The sequence below is a fragment of the Ranitomeya variabilis genome, chromosome 1 (genome assembly GCF_051348905.1).
Source record: "Ranitomeya variabilis isolate aRanVar5 chromosome 1, aRanVar5.hap1, whole genome shotgun sequence".
Classification (NCBI taxonomy): Eukaryota; Metazoa; Chordata; class Amphibia; order Anura; family Dendrobatidae; genus Ranitomeya; species Ranitomeya variabilis.
The window spans coordinates 229,676,653-229,695,951 of NC_135232.1; the positions used below are offsets into that span (position 1 = coordinate 229,676,653).

The 19,299-nt window shown below is 46.5% G+C and overlaps 1 protein-coding gene across 1 annotated transcript; it reads right to left on the reverse strand.

Moving 5' to 3' along the window:
* Positions 1 to 15,158: 15,158 nt before the first annotated feature.
* Positions 15,159 to 16,505, reverse strand: LOC143793884 (actin-like protein 7A). Its single transcript, XM_077280831.1, has one exon. It carries the CDS (start codon positions 16,470 to 16,472, stop codon positions 15,225 to 15,227), a length of 1,248 nt encoding a protein of 415 aa, XP_077136946.1. The 5' UTR covers positions 16,473 to 16,505; the 3' UTR covers positions 15,159 to 15,224.
* Between the last annotated feature and the right edge of the window lie 2,794 nt (positions 16,506 to 19,299).

Below are 19,299 nucleotides of genomic sequence, written 5' to 3' on the forward strand. Positions count from 1 at the left end.
TATGGATTTTATTTCGGATCTTCCTGTTTCCCAGAGGATGTCTGTTATCTGGGTGGTCTGTGACCGGTTTTCTAAGATGGTTCATTTGGTACCTTTGCCTAAATTGCCTTCCTCTTCTGAGTTGGTTCCGTTGTTTTTTCAGCATGTTGTTCGTTTGCATGGCATTCCGGAGAATATTGTGTCCGATAGAGGTTCTCAGTTTGTTTCTAGGTTTTGGCGGTCCTTTTGTGCTAAGCTGGGCATTGATTTGTCTTTTTCTTCCGCATTTCATCCTCAGACAAACGGCCAAACCGAGCGAACTAACCAGACTTTGGAAACTTATTTGAGATGCTTTGTGTCTGCCGATCAAGATGATTGGGTGGCTTTCTTGCCATTGGCCGAGTTTGCCCTTAATAATCGGGCTAGTTCTGCTACCTTGGTTTCACCATTCTTTTGTAATTCTGGGTTTCATCCTCGTTTTTCTTCAGGGCAGGTTGAGTCTTCTGATTGGCCTGGGGTGGACTCTGTGGTTGACAGGTTGCAGCAGATTTGGGCTCATGTTGTGGACAATTTGGTGTTGTCTTAGGAGGAGGCTCAGCGTTTTGCCAACCGTCGTCGGCGTGTGTGTTCCCGGCTTCGGGTTGGGGATTTGGTCTGGTTGTCTTCTCGTCATGTTCCTATGAAGGTTTCTTCCCCTAAGTTCAATCCTCGGTTTATTGGTCCTTATAGGATTTCTGAGATTATCAATCCAGTGTCTTTTCGTTTGACCCTTCCAGCCTCTTTTTCCATCCATAATGTTTTTCATAGATCTTTGTTGCGGAAATATGTGGTGCCCGTGGTTCCCTCTGTTGATCCTCCTGCCCCGGTGTTGATTGATGGGGAGTTGGAGTATGTTGTGGAGAAGATCTTTTATTCTCGTTTTTCAAGACGGAGGCTTCAGTATCTTGTCAAGTGGAAGGGTTATGGCCAGGAGGATAATTCTTGGGTTGTTGCCTCCGATGTTCATGCTGACGATTTGGTTTGTGCCTTCCATTTGGCTCGTCTGGATCGGCCTGGGGGCTCTGGTGAGGGTTCGGTGACCCCTCCTCAAGGGGGGGGTACTGTTGTGAATTCTGTTGTGGGTTCTGCTCTTGGGCTCCCTCCGGTGGTTATAAGTGGTAGTGCTGCTGTTTGTCCTTCACAGCAGTCATCAGGTGCTTCCACTTTGGACGGGACTATTTAGTCTGGCTTCACCCTTTAGTGAGTGCCAGTTGTCCATTGTTTTCTGGAGGATTTACATCTCTGCTTGGTTTCTCCTGCTGGATTGTCCATATCATCAAAGATAAGTCCTGGCTTTGTTTTTGCAGTCCACATGCGGTGGACTTTATAGTTCAGTGAATTGCTATGTTTTTTCTTGTCCAGCTTTGTCTGTGTAAGGATTTATTCAGCCAAGCTGGAAGCTCTGGAGTCACAGAGTTACCCTCCATGCCTTTAGTTAGGTGTGGAGATTTTTGTATTCTCTGTGGTGGATTTTTGTAGTATTTTAATACTGACCGCACAGTACTCTGTCCTGTCTTTTCTTTCTAGGTAGCGTGGCCTCCTTTGCTAAATTCTGTTTTCAGTCTGCGTTTGTAATTTCCCTCTCCTCTCACAGTCAATATTTGTGGGGGGCTGTCTTTCCTTTGGAGATTTTCTCTGAGGCAAGATAGTTTTCCTGTTTCTTTCTTTAGGGGTAATTAGTCCTCCGGCTGTGACAAGGTGTCGAAGGAGTGACAGGAACATCCCACGGCTACTTATAGTTGCGGTGTTAAGTTCAGGGTCTGCGGTCAGTATAGAGGCCACCTACTCCAGAGCTCGTCAATGCTGCTCCTAGGCCACCAGATCATAACAGTCCTCATCCACCTTCTTCATTGCCTTCTCCCCCTCCACCCCTATCATTCTCCCACACCACCTCCATCATTGCCCATCACCTCCATCATTGCCTCCCCACCATCATTGCCTATCACCTCCATCATTGCCTTCCCCACCATCACTGCCTATCACCTCCATCATTGCCCATCACCTCCATCATTGCCTCCCCACCATCATTGTCCATCACCTCCATCATTCCCTTCCTCACCATCATTGCCCATCACCTCCATCATTGCCTCCCCCACCATCACTGCCTATCACCTCCATCATTGCCCATCACCTCCATCATTGTCTCCCCCACCATCATTGCCCATCACTTGCAACATTGCCTCCCCTCACCTCCATCATTGCCTCCCCACCACCACCATCATTGCCTGTCACCTCCATCATTGTGTCCCCCCACCACATCATTGCCCATCACCTCCATCATTGTCTCCCCCCACCAATATCATTGACCTTCACCACCACACACTCACACACACACACACACACACACACACCTCACTGCAGCTCATCACACACACACTCTCACACACACACGCAGGCACTCACACACTCTCACACACACACGCAGGCACACACACACATGCAGGCACACAGCACAGCTCACCTCCCCGCAGCAGCAGCTCATCCCAGCAGCCTCTTCCTCGCTGAAAGCTTTTTGTCTGAGACAGCACGCTGGATGATGACGTCATCCAGCTAAGCTGTCTCAGGAAGCAGGACGCCGGGAGATGAGCTGCTCTGGGTGAGTGTGTGTGTGTGCCTGCATGTGTGTGTTTATGTGTGCGGTGCTGTGTGTGTGTATGTGTGCGGTGCTGTGTGTGTGTGTGTGGTGGTGGGGCTTTACATGTGGGCAGTGTTAGCTGCAGCCTGTGGCTAACGCTGCCCGCTATTAGAGAAATGGTATTCACACCTCTCCACACCCATAGGGGCATGGGGAAGCGTGAATATTCATTTTTGCTTTAGCAGCGGGGACAGGATCCTGTCTCCAGCTGCTGCTACTGGCACAGAGAGGCCCCCTTGACTCAGGGGCCCCATAGCCACTGGCTGTGGGCCCCTGGAGCAGTGGGGGCCCTAGGCAGCTGCTGGCCAGCATGCCAGCAGGTGTCAGTGCCTGGGCCCACTGGAGAATCCTCCGGTTCTCCGGTGGGCCAGTCTGAGCCTGCTAGTTTATATATACAGTTACAAATATATAAGACACTACCAGCAAAGCCAATGCAAAAACAACGGAAAGGATGCCAAAGCAGATGCTCCAGGAAAAACCCAGCTAATGTTTTCCTGATGCATCTTCTGTTTCAATAACTCAGCAGATATGTTGGTGTCTAAAAGACAATGCTTCAGCATTGTTTAATCATTAAGGTTATGCATATTTAAACAGACATTTCAAGAGAGCTAAAATAGTCCTCTCAGCCATATTACCTGGATACTGAGGAATCTGAAAAGAACGAGCTCTGCATGATTGACATACTTTAAAAGGAGCCTGTCTGGTCCCCCGTGCCCCCCAATGCAGCAGCATTCACCTATGTATGAGCAAATTCCCTACCTAAACAGCCCTGTATAGCGTCATTGAGTGAAAACAAGACATAAAATAAACATTTATAATGTCCCTGTTTCCTATGCTATTGAGGACTTTGACTAGTCAAGGGGGCGTTAGTTGCCCCAGACCAGTCGGCCCTCTTTCCATGTTATCACTCCCCTGTGAGGGAGGTAATATAATTAGCACAAGCGCTCATGCAAGTCTAATACATGAGCGCAGCTCATTCTGGCAGCACCACTACGTCTCTGAAGTCATATGTATGCTTCCTGGCTTCAGAGGCGCACTGCGCATGTCCAGAGGTTCAGAAGATGGCTTCCAGTCATGCGCAGTGAGCCTCTGAAGCCAGGAAGCATACGCCTGGCTTCAGAGACGCAGTGACGCTGCATGAATTAGGGGCACACATGTGCGAAATTTGCATGAGCGGCAATGACGTTGCTCATGCAAATTATGTTGTCATGGAAAGAGGGCTGTCTAGTCTGGAACAACTAACGTCCATCTACTAGTCAAAGCCCTCATTAGCATAGGAAGCAGGGACATTTTAAAACATTATACAATAATAAAATGTTATACAATAAAATATTGCCACACTGTATTACCTTTACCCTGTGTTGTCTGAGTAGTATTATGCCTACGGTAAAAGGAGAGCGGGCGTTCAGTGGGATGATCCCTGGTCCAAATGGTCTCGAGACAGTGGACTAGAGCACCCACTGACCCCTGTGTCTCCACAGTTGCAATGACAGCCAAGGGTCTGCTAAAGACTCCCATGCCAGTCATTATGTTACTCCTGTGAAAGCCAGCCTGTGGCACTGCTGTGTATAGTAAAAATGATAGGATGATTGCAGGTTCAAGCCCCCAAAAGGACTAATAAATACAGTGAAAAAAAGGAATATAAAAGTTCAAATCACACCTCTTTTGCACATATATTTGATATTGCTGCTCTGGTAAAAATCCTGTCTACTAAAATGTTAAATAAATTAATCCAATCAGGAAATGGCATAATGAGAAAATAAAATCGAAAAGCCAGAATAATATTTTTGTTGCATGCCTCAGCATTGTAATAGAATGCAATATGAGGCGAATAAAACATTGCATCAACCCCAAAATGGTTTAAGTATAAATGTCAGCTCAGGGCTCAAATAATAAGCATCTAAGGGTATGTGCGCACGTATTTGCTTGCAGAAATTTCTGCAAGGTTTCTGCATCTTTTGGCAGCAAAAACGCACCTTGTGCACAAGCCTAAATGTTGCCACAAGCAACATTTTTTATGTTTTACAAATTTAGAAATATTTTTTCACCCCTTAAAAAAAATTAAGAAAACTAAATGTTTTGGTATCTATGCATTTGACTAACCGGAATAATCGTATTACCAGGTCAGTTTTACCATATAGTGAAAAAGGTAATTTAAAAAAAAAAAATCATTGAGGAATTGCACTTTTTTGCATTTTTGAAGCATTTGTAATTTTTTTTCCTGCTTTCCAGTGCATCACATGATACAATGAAAGGTGTCATTCACAATTACAATTCTTCTTACAGAAAACAAGCCCTCATACGGCTTTATTGATGGAAAAATTAAAAAGTTGAGTTGGAATATACTGTAACTAATTCTCAGCAATTCCACCATTGTCTTTATGGTGTTTATTACCCTCACTGGTATAACTAAAGGTACCTTCACACTAAACGATAACAATAGCGATCCGTGACGTTGCAGTGTCCTGGATAGCGATATCGTTGTGTTTGACAGGCAGCAGCGATCAGGATCCTGCTGTGATATCGCTGGTCGTTGCTGAAAGTTCAGAACTTTATTTGGTCGTCAGATCGCCGTGTATCGTCGTGTTTGACAGCCAAAGCAACGATGCCAGCGATGTTTTACAGTGGTAACAAGGGTAAATATCGGGTTACTAAGCGCAGGGCCACGCTTAGTAACCCGATGTTTACCCTGGTTACCATTGTAAAAGTAAAAAAAACAAACACTACATACTCACCTTCTGCTGTCTGTCACACGTCCCTTGCCGTCTGCTTCCCGCACTGACTGTGAGTGCCGGCCGTAAAGTGAAAGCAGAGCACAGCAGTGACGTCACCGCTGTGCTGTACTTTACGGCCGGCAATCACAGTCAGTGCAGGAAGCAGACGGCAAGGGACGTGTGACAGACAGCAGAAGGTGAGTATGTAGTGTTTGTTTTTTTTACTTTTACAATGGTAACCAGGGTAAACATCGGGTTACTAAGTGCGGCCCTGCGCTTAGTAACCCGATGTTTACCCTGGTTACCCGGGGACCTCGGCATCGTTGGTCGCTGGAGAGCTGTCTGTGTGACAGCTCCCCAGCGACCACACAACGACTTACCAACGATCACGGCCAGGTCGTATCGCTGGTCGTGATCGTTGGTAAATCGTTTAGTGTGAAGGTACCTTAAGTCATCTAATTCAGCAGCTGCACCCTAAGGTTATTTTCACACATCAGTTTTTTACCATCAGGCACAATTCGGCGAATTTAAAAAAAAAAAGAGATCTGGCAAAAGTTGCCGCCGGATCCGTTTTTTTCTTGTAGACTTGTATTAGCGACGGATTACAACGGATGGCCTCACGTTTCATCTGTTTTTCGCCGGATCCGTCGAAAATTCGTTTTCCGTCAGCCGGAGAAAACGGACATAGGAATGTTTTTTGTGTCTGTCGAAAAAACGGACAGTGACGGATCAGTCGCAAGATCCGTCGCCTTCCGTCATTTGCTATAATGGAACCCTATGGCACCAGATCCGTCAAATGATGGAATCCGGCAACGGATTCCGTTTTTTTAAACTGAGCATGCATTTTCCATTCTGGGGTCTTGGAGCGCCCCCAAGGGCAGCGGGGTACTCGGTACCAGGTCCTTCGATTCTCAAGGGGGGATGTCACGGTGGCTGACCCGGTCCGTAGCCCTTGGGAGGTCCGTATAAAAGGGAAAGGTCTTTAAAGGGATAGAGTTTACGTTCATGACGCCACCTGTGGTATTCGGTCAGGGTGACCGACGCTGCTTTAAGGAGTCCACTGGGGTGATGTTATGGCAGCTAGATGGTATACCTTCCCACAGGTGAAGTGTATCCCCAGGGCTTCCCAGTGTGTAGATGGTGACACAAGGTTGCAGTCTCTTTACCTTTTACTGAAGGCTTCAGCATCCACAGTCCAGGGTACCAGACCACAGGGCAGGCAGAGTCCGGCCGGTTTGGAGGCAAGTCCAGAGTCCCCTTATCCAGGTGCAAATCAGTAGCCTTCCTTTGCGCTGCAGTGTTGTAGTCCCTTACTGCTAAGCTTCTCATAAGGTCCTCACAACTGTTGTAAATGTTATGTCTCTCTCTCTGTCCCCCAGATGGATAGGACAAACCCATATGACTGGTGGCTTGAGACTTTTTACAGGAACTCTATCATGCCCCAGCGTCTGAGGGGTGCCACCGTGCCTCCTAGGTGTAGGTGCAGACAGGTAACCGGCAATTAGCTGTCCTGCCGGTCTCTGAAGTAAAGCATAAAGGTCCTTACTCCCTCGGTGTGCCAGCTAACGGATTTCTGCACCTCAGAAGGAAGCAGCCTGTGTAGAGCAGATCTTTCTCTGATATCCTCTCCTTTGCTTTGCTTTCAGGCCACATGGCTCCACTGTCTCCTTCCCCTCTGTCTTCCTGACAGGAACTGAACCTTTTCCCTCCAGATCAGGATGTTCACCTAAAACAAGCTTAAAGCTCCCCCTTCTAGTCTGGAGTGTGAACATATTGCATGCATTGTGTTACCTGGCAAAGAGTTCTCCTTCATTGCCTACAAACGTAACATCACTCCCCCCTAGAGGAGATTGAGATTACTGCAATGACCAGGACCCTGGGTTGCTGCACTCCCCCCCTTAAATTCAGTACTCCACGACTGGGAAAATAAAACAACAATTTACAAGTTAAATAAATGCAAACATTTTGGAACAATTATAAAACTTTGGCTTCCCTTTATGGGAGGTGAGGACACTTGAACGTTGCGAAAACAAGCTTATAAAAGTACATCTGTATTGTCTTCTGGTCAGGTGAAGCAAAGAAAGGCTCTTACCCACGCTGGCAAAGTGGGCAGGACCAAGGTGCACCTTGAGGGTGCCAAACTATTTACAAAGAGAGTTTTGGGGTAAACATTGTCCATTACCGCAATGTCCATTTTTAAACCTGTAACAAAGATAAGCAAACAATTCAAACATATAACAGCAGTTATTAACATTTTTAATCCCTGTAACGAGCTGGGATTTGACTCTTGGTGCTACGTGTAGACCTGTGCAGTTCCTGATCTACTGTGTTTGTTGTAGCGTACCCACTACTGCATGTACTATGTGTAGGTATACTAGGTAGTCGTCTGCGTGGTCTCAGATTCACCATGGGTCTAACAGTTTCACCAATAGCAGAGGGTGGATTGTCTGGTTCCACTGCTGGGGTGACAATTGCTGCTTGAACCTGTTGGTGCGGAGTCTCTTCAGGTTCTGGATAGTTCTGAGTCACATTTTGTTCTGGTATTTCCAGCTGAGGAAACGTTAAGACATGTATCACGATGGCCTGATGTACTTGAGTCCAAGACTGAGGAAAATCTCCAAGAACAGTGTGTATCATCTTCTCTTCCATTGGCGGAGATGTTCCTCAATTTATCAGGGCATTTCTTGAGATAGTCTCTGGATACTGCCTTCTAAGTTTCTCCTCCATCTTTGCTGATAAGACAGACTTTAGTGTTGTCAAAGTTGAACGGTAAGATGGTGTATGCTTCTGCTTCCCACTGATCAAGTTTGTTCATTCTCCTTTTACGCTTTAACACTTGTTCACCTGTTGACAAGGGAATTGCGGGAGCACGTTGGTTGTAGTCTCTCTCTTGTTTTTGCCTGGCTTCAAAAATTGACTTCTTTCTACACATTCTTGTACTTGACGGTACTTTTGCTGTATCTCAGTATTCCAATCTGCATCAGATGATGGATTTTCTGGGGTTAGGACTCCCATATCTAGATCAACAGGTAGTTTGCTGGATCTTTCTCTCATCAGGTATGCTGGAGTACAGTTGGTGGAATTCACTGGAATGTGGTTGTACAAATCTACCAAGTCTGGCAACTTTTCTGGCCATAAGTTCCTTTCCTGTATAGGTAAGGTTTTCAGTAGGTCAATCACTACTTGGTTCATCTTTTCACACATTCCATTGGTTTGTGGGTGACACGGTGTTGTTCTGCATACAAAAGGTAATTGACCAACAGCACTCAGGTGTTCACGGTGCACGCTCCACAGTCCATGAATCCAATTGGACCAATACTCACAAAAATACTGAAGGATGCGCAGGAAGCATGCTTGACAATGGCTGGTTGCCGGCCAAAACGTTGCATCTTGTAATGGCAGAATAAAGACTTCATTTTTTCACCTGGATACGGATGCTGCTCCTTCCTTCAGTATTTTTACGGTGTTGTTCTGATCTTTTTGCATCCGTACAGGTTGCAGAATTCTTGAAACACTTCCGCTTCAAAGGCTGGACCTTGATCAGTAAGGACCTTCTCTGGGTATCCGTGTGGTCTACAAAAGTAGCGTTGGAAGGCCTTGGCTGCTGTTCTTGCTGTTGGGTGCTGCTGGGTGTTAGCTTCACGTGGTCTAAGGCCACCAGTTCAAGTGGCTGTTTGGGGACTATGGGCTGTAGGGGAGCCCTCTGACTGTCACGGTACTTTCTACGCAGGCTACATGGGCCACACTCTCTGCACCACTTTTTGATGGCTTTTCTCATGCCAACCCAGTAAAACCTTCCACGAAGTAGACTCTCCAAATTTTTCCATCCGAAGTGTCCTGTTCCATCGTGGTATGCTTCCAGACCCATTGGCGCATCTTGTCTTGGGACCACTTTCTGCCAAACCAACTCAAGAGTGCATGGGTCGATGCTTCTCCGGCACAGCTTACCATGGTAGATAAATAGTTTGCCTTTCTCCTTCCACAGTTGTTGCGTCTCTTGTGGATCATCTGGGCCAGGGTGTGAACCTGCCTGCGACAGGAGTTCTTTCACCTGACGGATCGCGGGGTCACTGTCCTGGGTCTCTGCCCATCCATGGTGGGGCAGGGGATTCAGCGTGGCTTCTGGCTTGTCTCGGTGCCAGTTCCTTACACGATGAGAATACTAAGTTGCCTTGGGGCGATGGAAAGCTGGCAATTCTATTTCTTCGAATGTTTCTGAATCTTCTCCCATCTCTGGCAAGTTGGGCATTCTGGACAATGCATCGCCATTCGCATTCTTGTGTCCTGCGCGGTACTTGATGGTGAAATCAAAATTTGACAACCGGGCCATCCATCTTTGCTCCAGGGCACCAAGTTTTGCTGTGTCCAAGTGTGTCAGTGGATTGTTATCCATGAAGACGGTGAATCTTGCCGAGGTCAAGTAGTGCTTGAATCTCTCCGTCACTGCCCAGATGGTGGCGAGGAACTCCAGCTTAAAGGAACTGTAGTTTTCAGGGTTCCATTCAGTGGGACGAAGTTTCCTGCTGGCGTAGGCAATTACCCTTTCTTTGCCTCTCTGGACCTGGGACAACACGGCTCCTAGTCCTATGTTGCTGGCGTCCATGTACAGCACAAACTGTTGGTCATATTCAGGGTAAGCCAGCACCTCATCTCCCGTCAGAGACAACTTCAAATGAGTGAAGGATCTCTCCAGTCCGTCGTCCCAGTCAAATGGGGTATTCTTACCCTTGGTCTTCTTGGATTGGCCCACTAACAGGTCTTGTAGTGGAGCGGCTTTCTTGGTGAAGTCTTTGATAAATCTTCTGTAGTAGCCTACCAACCTGAGGAACTGCCGGACTTCATGGAGGTTGCTGGGCTTCGGCCAGTTTCTGATTACAGAGACCTTGTCAGGGTCTGGGGCCACTCCTTCGGCACTCACTACATGGCCCAGGTACTGCATTTTGGGCTTTAACAGATGGCATTTGGATGGCTTTACCTTCAGACCAAAGCTAGACAGAGCTTCGAACACCTCGGCCAGGTGCTCCAGATGATCCTCATAAGTCTTGGAGAAGACAATGACATCGTCCAGATACAACATGATGGTTTCAAAGTTCTTGTGTCAAAGACAGCACTCCATCATCCTCTGAAACGTTCCTGGGGCGTTGCACAGTCCGAACAGCATGTAGTTGAATTCACAGAGACCAATCGGTGTGGTGAAGGCAGTCTTTTCCTTGTCCGCCTCTGCTACGGGAACCTGCCAGTACCCACTGGTGAGATCCAAGGTAGAGAAGTAGTTAGCAGATTTTAAAGCAGCTAATGATTCTTCTATTCTAGGCAAAGGGTATGCATCCTTGTGTGTAATGCGGTTTATCTGCCTATAATCTACACACATCCTCATCGTGCCGTCTTTCTTTCTAACGAGGAATAATGGAGCTGCCCAGGGGCTACAACTGTCTCTATACTCCAGCCTCCTTCATCTCTCGCAACATGTCTTTGGCACACTGATAATGAGCTGGAGGTACAGGACGGTATCTCTCTTTAATGGGTGGATGATTTCCCGTGGGGATATGATGTTTAATCCCTTTTACCTGCCGGAAATCTAGGGGGTGCTTGCTGAATACTCTCTCATACTCATGGACCACCCTGTAAGCCCCTTGTTTTTGGTGTGATGGTGTAGAGTCAGTGCCCACGTGTAGTTTCTGACACCAATCTTCCATTTGTCCTGCAGAGCCATTGTCCTCCGCCTGGTAGGACGGGACCAAGGGTTTTGTTGCCTGTATCCCATTATTATCAACAGTAAACAGTTTGCCAATTGTGGCATGTTTGGTTAGGTGGACCTCTTTTTCTCCACAGTTAAGGACATGTACTGGCACCCTCCCCTTGCGGACTTCAATCTCCTCTCAGGCTGTCAGGATTGTGGGCCTACTATCTGAATATACAGGTTCTACCAACGCCTGGTAGTCTTTACCTCTGAGGCCTATTGCTGCCCGACACCATATTAACATTTCACTCATGGGGGGTATTGCGATGGGGATTGAATCACTCACTGTGGCACGGCCAATTTCTCCACCAAATAGTTCTACCTGCTGTATCTGTACCAGAGCTCTGATTTCTTTCTGCAAAATATGTTGCTCACTGGAACCAGCAGTTTCGGCCACCTATTGTAACAAGACAATAACCTCGGACAGACAATTTTCAATAACATTAGTGCCAATGGTCATCATGGGGTTACATTCACGTCGATCAATATCAACAATCACGATCCCTTGGGATTTTAACTCTACCTGCCCCACTTTAATGGTGACCTCTTTGTATCCCACTTGTGTTAATGGCTGACTGTTACTGGCTACTATGGTGAAATCATCGTCAGGGCCACGAGTAATGTCTGTCAGCCCAATAACGTTTATAAAGGACGAAAGGCATAGTTGTCACCTGAGAACCGGTGTCCAACAGAGCGTTCATGGGGATACCGTCGTCGATCACAATGGGGAAAACAGGTCGCCCTACAACGTACTTGGCTCTCCAGTTTTTTGGGCCTGGTCGTCCTACTCCTGGGTTTGGCCCTCTGCCCCAGGGGTCGCTCATTTAAATGACAGTACCTTGCAATGTGGCCTGCCTGATTGCAGCGGCGGCAGATGGGTCGCCTGTCCTGATGATAGCGATCATCGTCTCTTAGTCTGGTCGGCAGGATCCTCTTCTGTCGTCGCCAGGGAACATCCTACGGTCTGTAAGCCAGCTTGATCTTCTCCTTAGGGGCCTCCTGTAGGGACTGCACAGTCCGGGCTAGCGCAGCAAAGTTCTTGGTCAGCTCCTGCAGTTGGAGGCGTAGTTCTGCGGGAGAATCATCTTCAAGGATCTGGGCATCAGCCTCAGCAGGGACTTGAGGATCTGGCGCCACCTCCTGGGGGTACATGAGGGCTTGACGCCTAGGGGGTACTGCACGGCTGGGCTGCCATTCCTGTAGCACCTGGATGGCCTTGTCTTTGAATTGCGCAAAGGCTAGGTCCGGATTCTGCATGGCCAGGAGGTGCAATTGGGCCCTTTGGTTATTACACAGGAGTCCCTCAATGAACCGCTCTTTTAAGAGTTTGTCTTCATCTTGCACGCTGTTAGGGTCAACCTGCCTGATCGCCCACAGTGCTTCCTGGAGATTATGGGCATAGTCCTTTAGGCTATCCTGCGGCCTCTGTTTGCACCCATAAAACTTCAATTTGATTTCTGTAAAGACCCGCTGCACAGTCTCTTTATCCGCAGCTGGCCAGGATTTCACCTCCCTCAGGGCCGCTCCAAGCAGTTGGCCTGTTACAATGTGAACTTTCTGATGCTCTGTCAGGGGATAAACTTCAAGCATGCTGCAGAGTCTTTCTTTAAAGCCAGCTAATGTATGCGATTCTCCAGAATATTGCGGGAGCCAGGCTGCTCCAGGTATGTATGGCATGGACAAGGGCATGATGGCCGTTGTAGCTGTGGCGGTGCCTGGCCGGCCTATGGGAGCTGCGGCTGCATTCTCCGCGGGGCTCAGGGGCATCGCTGGGCCTGCGGGCACATCCGCTGCAAGGTCGGGGGGTGCCATTAGGTCCGCGGCTGCGACCACCGCCAACTCCCCTCCCGGGTTAGACATTGTTCTTCCCCCTCACTAACCTGCTAGAAGCCGGCATCTCCTTTTGCGGCTCCGCTCTATGACTTCTTCACTTCCGGTGTTCCAGGCAGCAGCGCGGCACCCGTCCTTTCTGCTTCACGCTCTTTTTGGCTAGCTCCGTCCACGAAGGTACGTCTCCTCCCCCTCGCGCTCCACATGGCACGGCAATGGCGGATTTTGGCAGTAATTTTGCAATACACAGTCCTTTAGTAAATCACAGTTCTGGCACAGTCTCTAGGCGCACATGACCTGATTTTCAGGCTTACGTAGATCCTGTTCATGATGCCAAGATTTGGAGCACCCCCAAGGGCAGTGGGGTACTCGGTACTGGGTCCTTTGATTCTCAAAGGGGGATGTCACGGTGGCTGACCCGGTCCGTGGCCCTCGGGAGGTCCGTATAAAAGGGAAAGGTCTTTAAAGGGATAGAGTTTACGTTCATGACGCCACCTGTGGTATTCGGTCAGGGTGACCGATGCTGCTTTAAGGAGTCCACTGGGGTGATGTTATGGCAGCTAGATGGTATACCTTCCCACAGGTGAAGTGTATCCCCAGGGCTTCCCAGTGTGTAGATGGTGGATGGTGAGAGGCGTAGTGAAGAACGAGGACACAAGGTTGCAGTCTCTTTACCTTTTACTGAAGGCTTCAGCATCCACAGTCCAGGGTACCAGACCACAGGGCAGGCAGAGTCCGGCTGGTTTGGAGGCAAGTCCAGAGTCCCCTTATCCAGGTGGAAATCAGTAGCCTTCCTTTGCGCTGCAGTGTTGTAGTCCCTTACTGCTAAGCTTCTCATAAGTTCCTCACAACTGTTGTAAATGTTATGTCTCTCTCTCTGTCCCCCAGATGGATAGGACAAACCCGTATTACTGGTGGCTTGAGGCTTTTTACAGGGACTCTATCATGCCCCAGCCTCTGAGGGGTGCCACCGTGCCTCCTGGGTGTAGGTGCGGACAGGTAACCTGCAATTAGCTGTCCTGCCAGTCTCTGAAGTAAAGCATAAAGGTCCTTTCTTCCTCGTTGTGATGGCTACCGGATTTCTGCACCTCAGAAGGAAGCAGCCTGTGTAGGGCAGATCTCCCTCTGATATCCTCTCCTTTACTTTGCTTTCCTTCACGCTTGCTGCAATATGTTCTGCTTTCTATCCGTCTGTTTCCTAGGAGCTGCAGCACTTCAGGCCACAGGGCTCCTCTGTCTCCTTTCCCTATGTCTTCCTGACAGGAACTGAACCTTTTCCCTCCAGATCAGGATGTTCTTATAGGGGAGTTCACCTAAAACAGGCTTAGAGCTCCTCCTTCTGGTCTGGAGTGTGAACATGTTGCATGCATTGTGTTACCTGACAAAGAGTTCTCCTTCATTGCCTCCAAACGTAACATCACTCCCCCTAGAGGAGAATGATATTACTGCAACGACCAGGACCCTGGGGCGCTGCACTCTCTCTCTCTCCTCCCCAGAATCCAATTAGCCAGATCAGCTAGTCAGATCCGGCTAAAAAACTGATCCGTCGCATCAGTTTTTCACAATTTTCAAAGGATTCTTTTTTTCAAAATTTGCCGGATTGACCCTGACGGCAAAAAAATGATGTGTGAAAGTAGCCTTACTCTTTCTTCATCCGGCTAATTGATAGTTTCATTCCTATACTGTTTATGGATAAAAAGTTGTTAATCTGCAGTGGGTGGCAGGTATGGGTCTAGTTCGTAAATGCTGAGGCCTTGGCTCTTTATACACCTCCCTCCAGTAAGCATGGGTCTAGTTCATAAATGCTGAGGCCTTGGCTCTTTATACACCTCCCTCCGGTAAGCTATTGTTTCTTATGTTGTTTTGGTTTCCCTAAATTCCAGGATGTTCTGTTATCTTTCCATTATGGCGAATGCAGTAACAACATTACATTAAATACACATTAAAGTACCTACGTAGAATGGAACCGTAAAGATTGTGCACGTTGTATAACATTTATAATTTTCCTTTCTTTCATTTGCACTTTTGAGTCTATAGGATTATAGCAATTAACTGATTTAATCTGTTAATATTCCATTTTACAAAAGTGAACCAATTTCTTCATGCTGCACAATACTTGTGTATGAATCACATATGATTAATAACAATTATCACATTCCCAATATAGCACTAAATTGAGAGTTGACACATATTTACGCAGAAATCAGAACACGTTTTCGTTAATCTTTTTATTCTTTTTCTTTTCCATTGTAAAGAATGTTCCATTTCTCATGTTTCCAGTTAATGCTCAGAAGCATTTTCTATAGACGATGGAAGGACCATGTTCATCATATTCACTCCTGTGTAGCCAAAGTGGTTGGAAGGAGTGTAGAGATGCCAATATAGAGCCACCTCTCCAGACACAAAATTGTCGATCAGGCCAAGCTGAAATGCTTGATTTCTGATGACCAGACAACTTGTTCAGTTCCTTTTGAAAGCGTTCAAAAAATCCTTGAAGCATAGTCGTGCCTCCACCAAGCAAAATGTTGTTGACCATGGTTTCCTTAAAACTAGCATCACAATTATTAATACAAGTCATGGTCATGTTTTGAAGACTTGGTTCAGTAGAGTCTATTAAGGATGGCTGGAAGAGTGCTTCAGTACATATGAACCTTTCCTTTTTTATAGTAATTTCTTGTCCATCGGGAAATTTATACGCTGGTTGGTGTTTTATTTGTGGCAAACATATCTCTTCATCAAAATCAAAGGAGACGTGACAAAATTTGTGCTTTACATTTTCTATTATGTCCAAGTGTTCTTCATTAAATGTATACCCCCTTGCATTCAAAATCTGCATTAAGTATTTTGTAATGTCTGCTCCTGCATAATCTGCGCTGCATGTAAAAGTAGGCTGAACGTTTCCTTCAATTATAGGGACCACATAAGACATGCCATGGCCACATTCAGCAACAAGACCCGATGTCTTTCCGTATGAGTATATTGATAGACTTGACTGATTGGCTATTTGGAAAGCTGGGACATTGAAGGTCTCAAACATCATCTCTGCATATTTCTCTCTGTTGGTTGATGGACTTAGTGGAGGATCGGACAACAAAACAGCATGCTCCTCTGATGGAATCTTCATCTCCTTAACAAAAAGGTATTCTAAGATTGCCTCTACGCTATCCCATTTCACGACTGTACCATGTCTAAGAGGATTTACAAGCTTTTGAGAGACGCTGGAATAAGTCTCTTTTTCATTGCCAATGAAGTGTTCTTTCCAGTTGTCTCCTGTTTTAGAAGTCTCTCTGAGAGGTATTCCGAGTGTAGATGATACAACAAATGAAGGCTTTGGTTCCCCTGCATATCCAATTTTGCAAGAACTTGTTCCTATATCAATTATTACTGCCCTTGTTTCTTTCACATCATTTGGTTCTATCTTGTTCACTACTTCTGTGCTTGATTTATTGTTAATTAGCAAAGATTTCTTAGCGATACCTTGCAGAACAGTAGCTGTTGGCCATACCTTCAGATCTAAGCTTGCTCTAGAAGTCATGTTACAGTCCGTGCTGCTTCACTCCACCGATAGACTATGCATCAATTAAACATAGGTAGGATCTGTTTCTTCTATTTCTACTACTATGATGTCACAAAGAATTTTCATACTGTATGTCACAAGACAGCCAGTACAAAACATTTTGACAATCTGACACACAGCTAAAAACCTTTGGAAAACAATATAATATAAATTGGTATCTGTTTATTTTACTTACATATACAGTACCAACATATTCCTCAGCGCTTTACATACATTGTCATCACTGTCCCCATTGGGGCTCACAATCTAAATTCTCTATCAGTATATCTTTGGAGTGTGGGAGGAAACCGAAGCACCCGGAGGAAACCCATGCAAACACGGAGAGAACATACAAACTCCTTGCAGATTGTTGTCCTTTGTGGGATTTGAACCCAAGACCCAGGTACGGACTGGGGCTGAAATCCAGCCCTGGCATTTGAAAACACACAGGCCCGTGTCATCCCCATCCCCAAGCACTAGATGGGATATATTGCTAATATTACCCTGAGTAGAGGAAAGTAAGATTTACTATAAGACCAATATTTCTAATGATACCGGTGTCCTGCTGGGGTAAGTGACGGAGTCAGCCACTATGTGCTCCGTCACAACTCTTAACAGTATGGGTGTCTTGAAAACAAAGATTATGCTAACAATGTAGCAGACAAGGCAGTCCACAATCAGACAAGCCCTTCTGGCATTTGCCAGAATTGCTAGATGGTCAGTTCGGCCCTGCCAAGACCTCATTGCTGCTGTGCCAACCACTGAGCCACCATGCTGCCCCAAGTCATTTATTACATTAAAAGGAAGGTGCAATCAATACAAAAAAATCAACAATTGAAATAATGTAAAGTATTATTGTTTTAATCTTTTGAAAAGAATTAGTGAAGAGAGAATGTGCTCAGACAAGCTGTTATCCAGGCATGCTTGTGTGTTAACCGAGCGTCTTCATCAAACAGGCAATCCCTGCATGTGTTGTGGATGTCGAACAGTCGTGAGACATGCAGCCGTGGGGACGCAAACCTATTTTACGAGCACGCCGAATTCACTTGGTTAGCACCTGAGCATGCTTGGATAACACCTTATCTGAGCACATTTGCTCATAACTATTTAAAATATTATCATTTATTTTTAATGAAGCAAAATATGAAAAATAATTTTAAAAGGTTTGGTGTTTCCACTTTTAAACACTGCTCACTTGCGTGTGATGTCTCCTCTCCTCCCCTTCTGGGTATTTGTAAAAAGATAAGAAAGGATGAAGTTTAGGATGACAGTGAGGAGCCATTTTGTTGGTAACTGCCGGTGATAATGACAAGTACAGTGTCACCGAGGCTGGCTGGCAGCAATATTAGTGCTGCTCTCTGTATCATAATCTGGGGCTAGATACCTGGAGTGTATCAGGTGCATGATTAGATACGCTTAGCGTAACACATGCTGGGATTAGATACAGGGCTAGGTGTAGTTCATCACATGGTGGGATAAGATATTGAGCTCAGCGGAGTGTATCACACAGGATGGGATTAGATACGCAGCATCTAATGTATGTAATGTGTGACCTCGCTACGCCTACTTCTATGGGAGCAGTGGTGTAATGTGTGACCCCGCTCCGTCCACTATATTACTACTCCCATAGAAGTAGAGGAAGCGGGGTCACGCATTACACCACTGCTCCCATAGAGGTGGACAGAGCGGGATCACACATTAAACCACTTCACCCATAGAAGTAGACAAACCAGAGTCATGCATTACACCACTGCTCCCGTAGAAGTGGACAGAACGGGGTCACACATTACACAACTGCTCACTCAGAAGTGGACAGAGCATGGTCACACATTTCTAAGTCAGCAGTAGTGTAATTTGTGGCTCTTCTGAATATTATTTTTTGGGGGGTGTTGAGGGGGGAGTAATGTGTGACCCATCTACATCCACTTTTATGGAAGCCATGGTGTAATGTGCTCCACAGTATAATGTGCCCCATATAGTGCCCCACTGTATAATGTCCCCAAATAATGCCCCACAGTATAATAACCCCATATAGTGCTACACATTATAACGGCCCCATATAGTGCCCCACAGTGTAATAGGCACATATAGTGCTCCACAGTATAATTGCCCCACATAGTGCTCCACAGTATAATGTGCCCCATGTAGTGCCCTAAATTATAATAGCCTCATATAGTGCCCCCCAGTATAATGGGCTCATATGGTGCTGCACAGAATAATGTGCCCCGTATAATGTCCCACACTATAATGGCCCCATATAGTGCTCCATATAGAAAAAAGACTAGAATCACAGTGCAGCCCCATTTTGTCGGTGTCTACACTGTGATCTACATGTGCTACAAAACCAGGGGCACAGCATAGTCAGAAGAGCAACAAGCAGAATAGAGCGTGAACAGGAAGAGTAGCATAGACCAGAGTGTGGTGGTAACTTATTCCATTGGTATCAGGACTACAGTAGTGTTGGTTTAAGGGCTGCGGTCGTGTGAGTATCAAGGCCAGGCATAGTGCTTTTGTGCAGAGATAAAAATGTGAGGGAGGGGGGCATGGAATAGATGGGGGGAGAGACATAGAATATGAAGGAAGAGACATGGAATATGATGCTTCTCCCCACATCATGTTCCATATCTCTCTCCCTCTCATATTCCATCTCTCCCCATACCATGTTCCATGTCTATCCCCCTCTCATATGCCGTCTCTCCCACTCTCATATACCAGCTCCAGGGCTGGTTTTAGACAAAGTGGGGCCCTAGGCAAAAGTTTAAAGTGAGACCACAAATGCTCACATCTTGCACCATCACACGGAAAC

What these genes read in the sequence shown, in the direction of transcription:
- LOC143793884 (XM_077280831.1), bottom strand. Translation starts at nt 16,472, where the DNA reads ATGACTTCTAGAGCAAGCTTAGATCTGAAGGTATGGCCAACAGCTACT.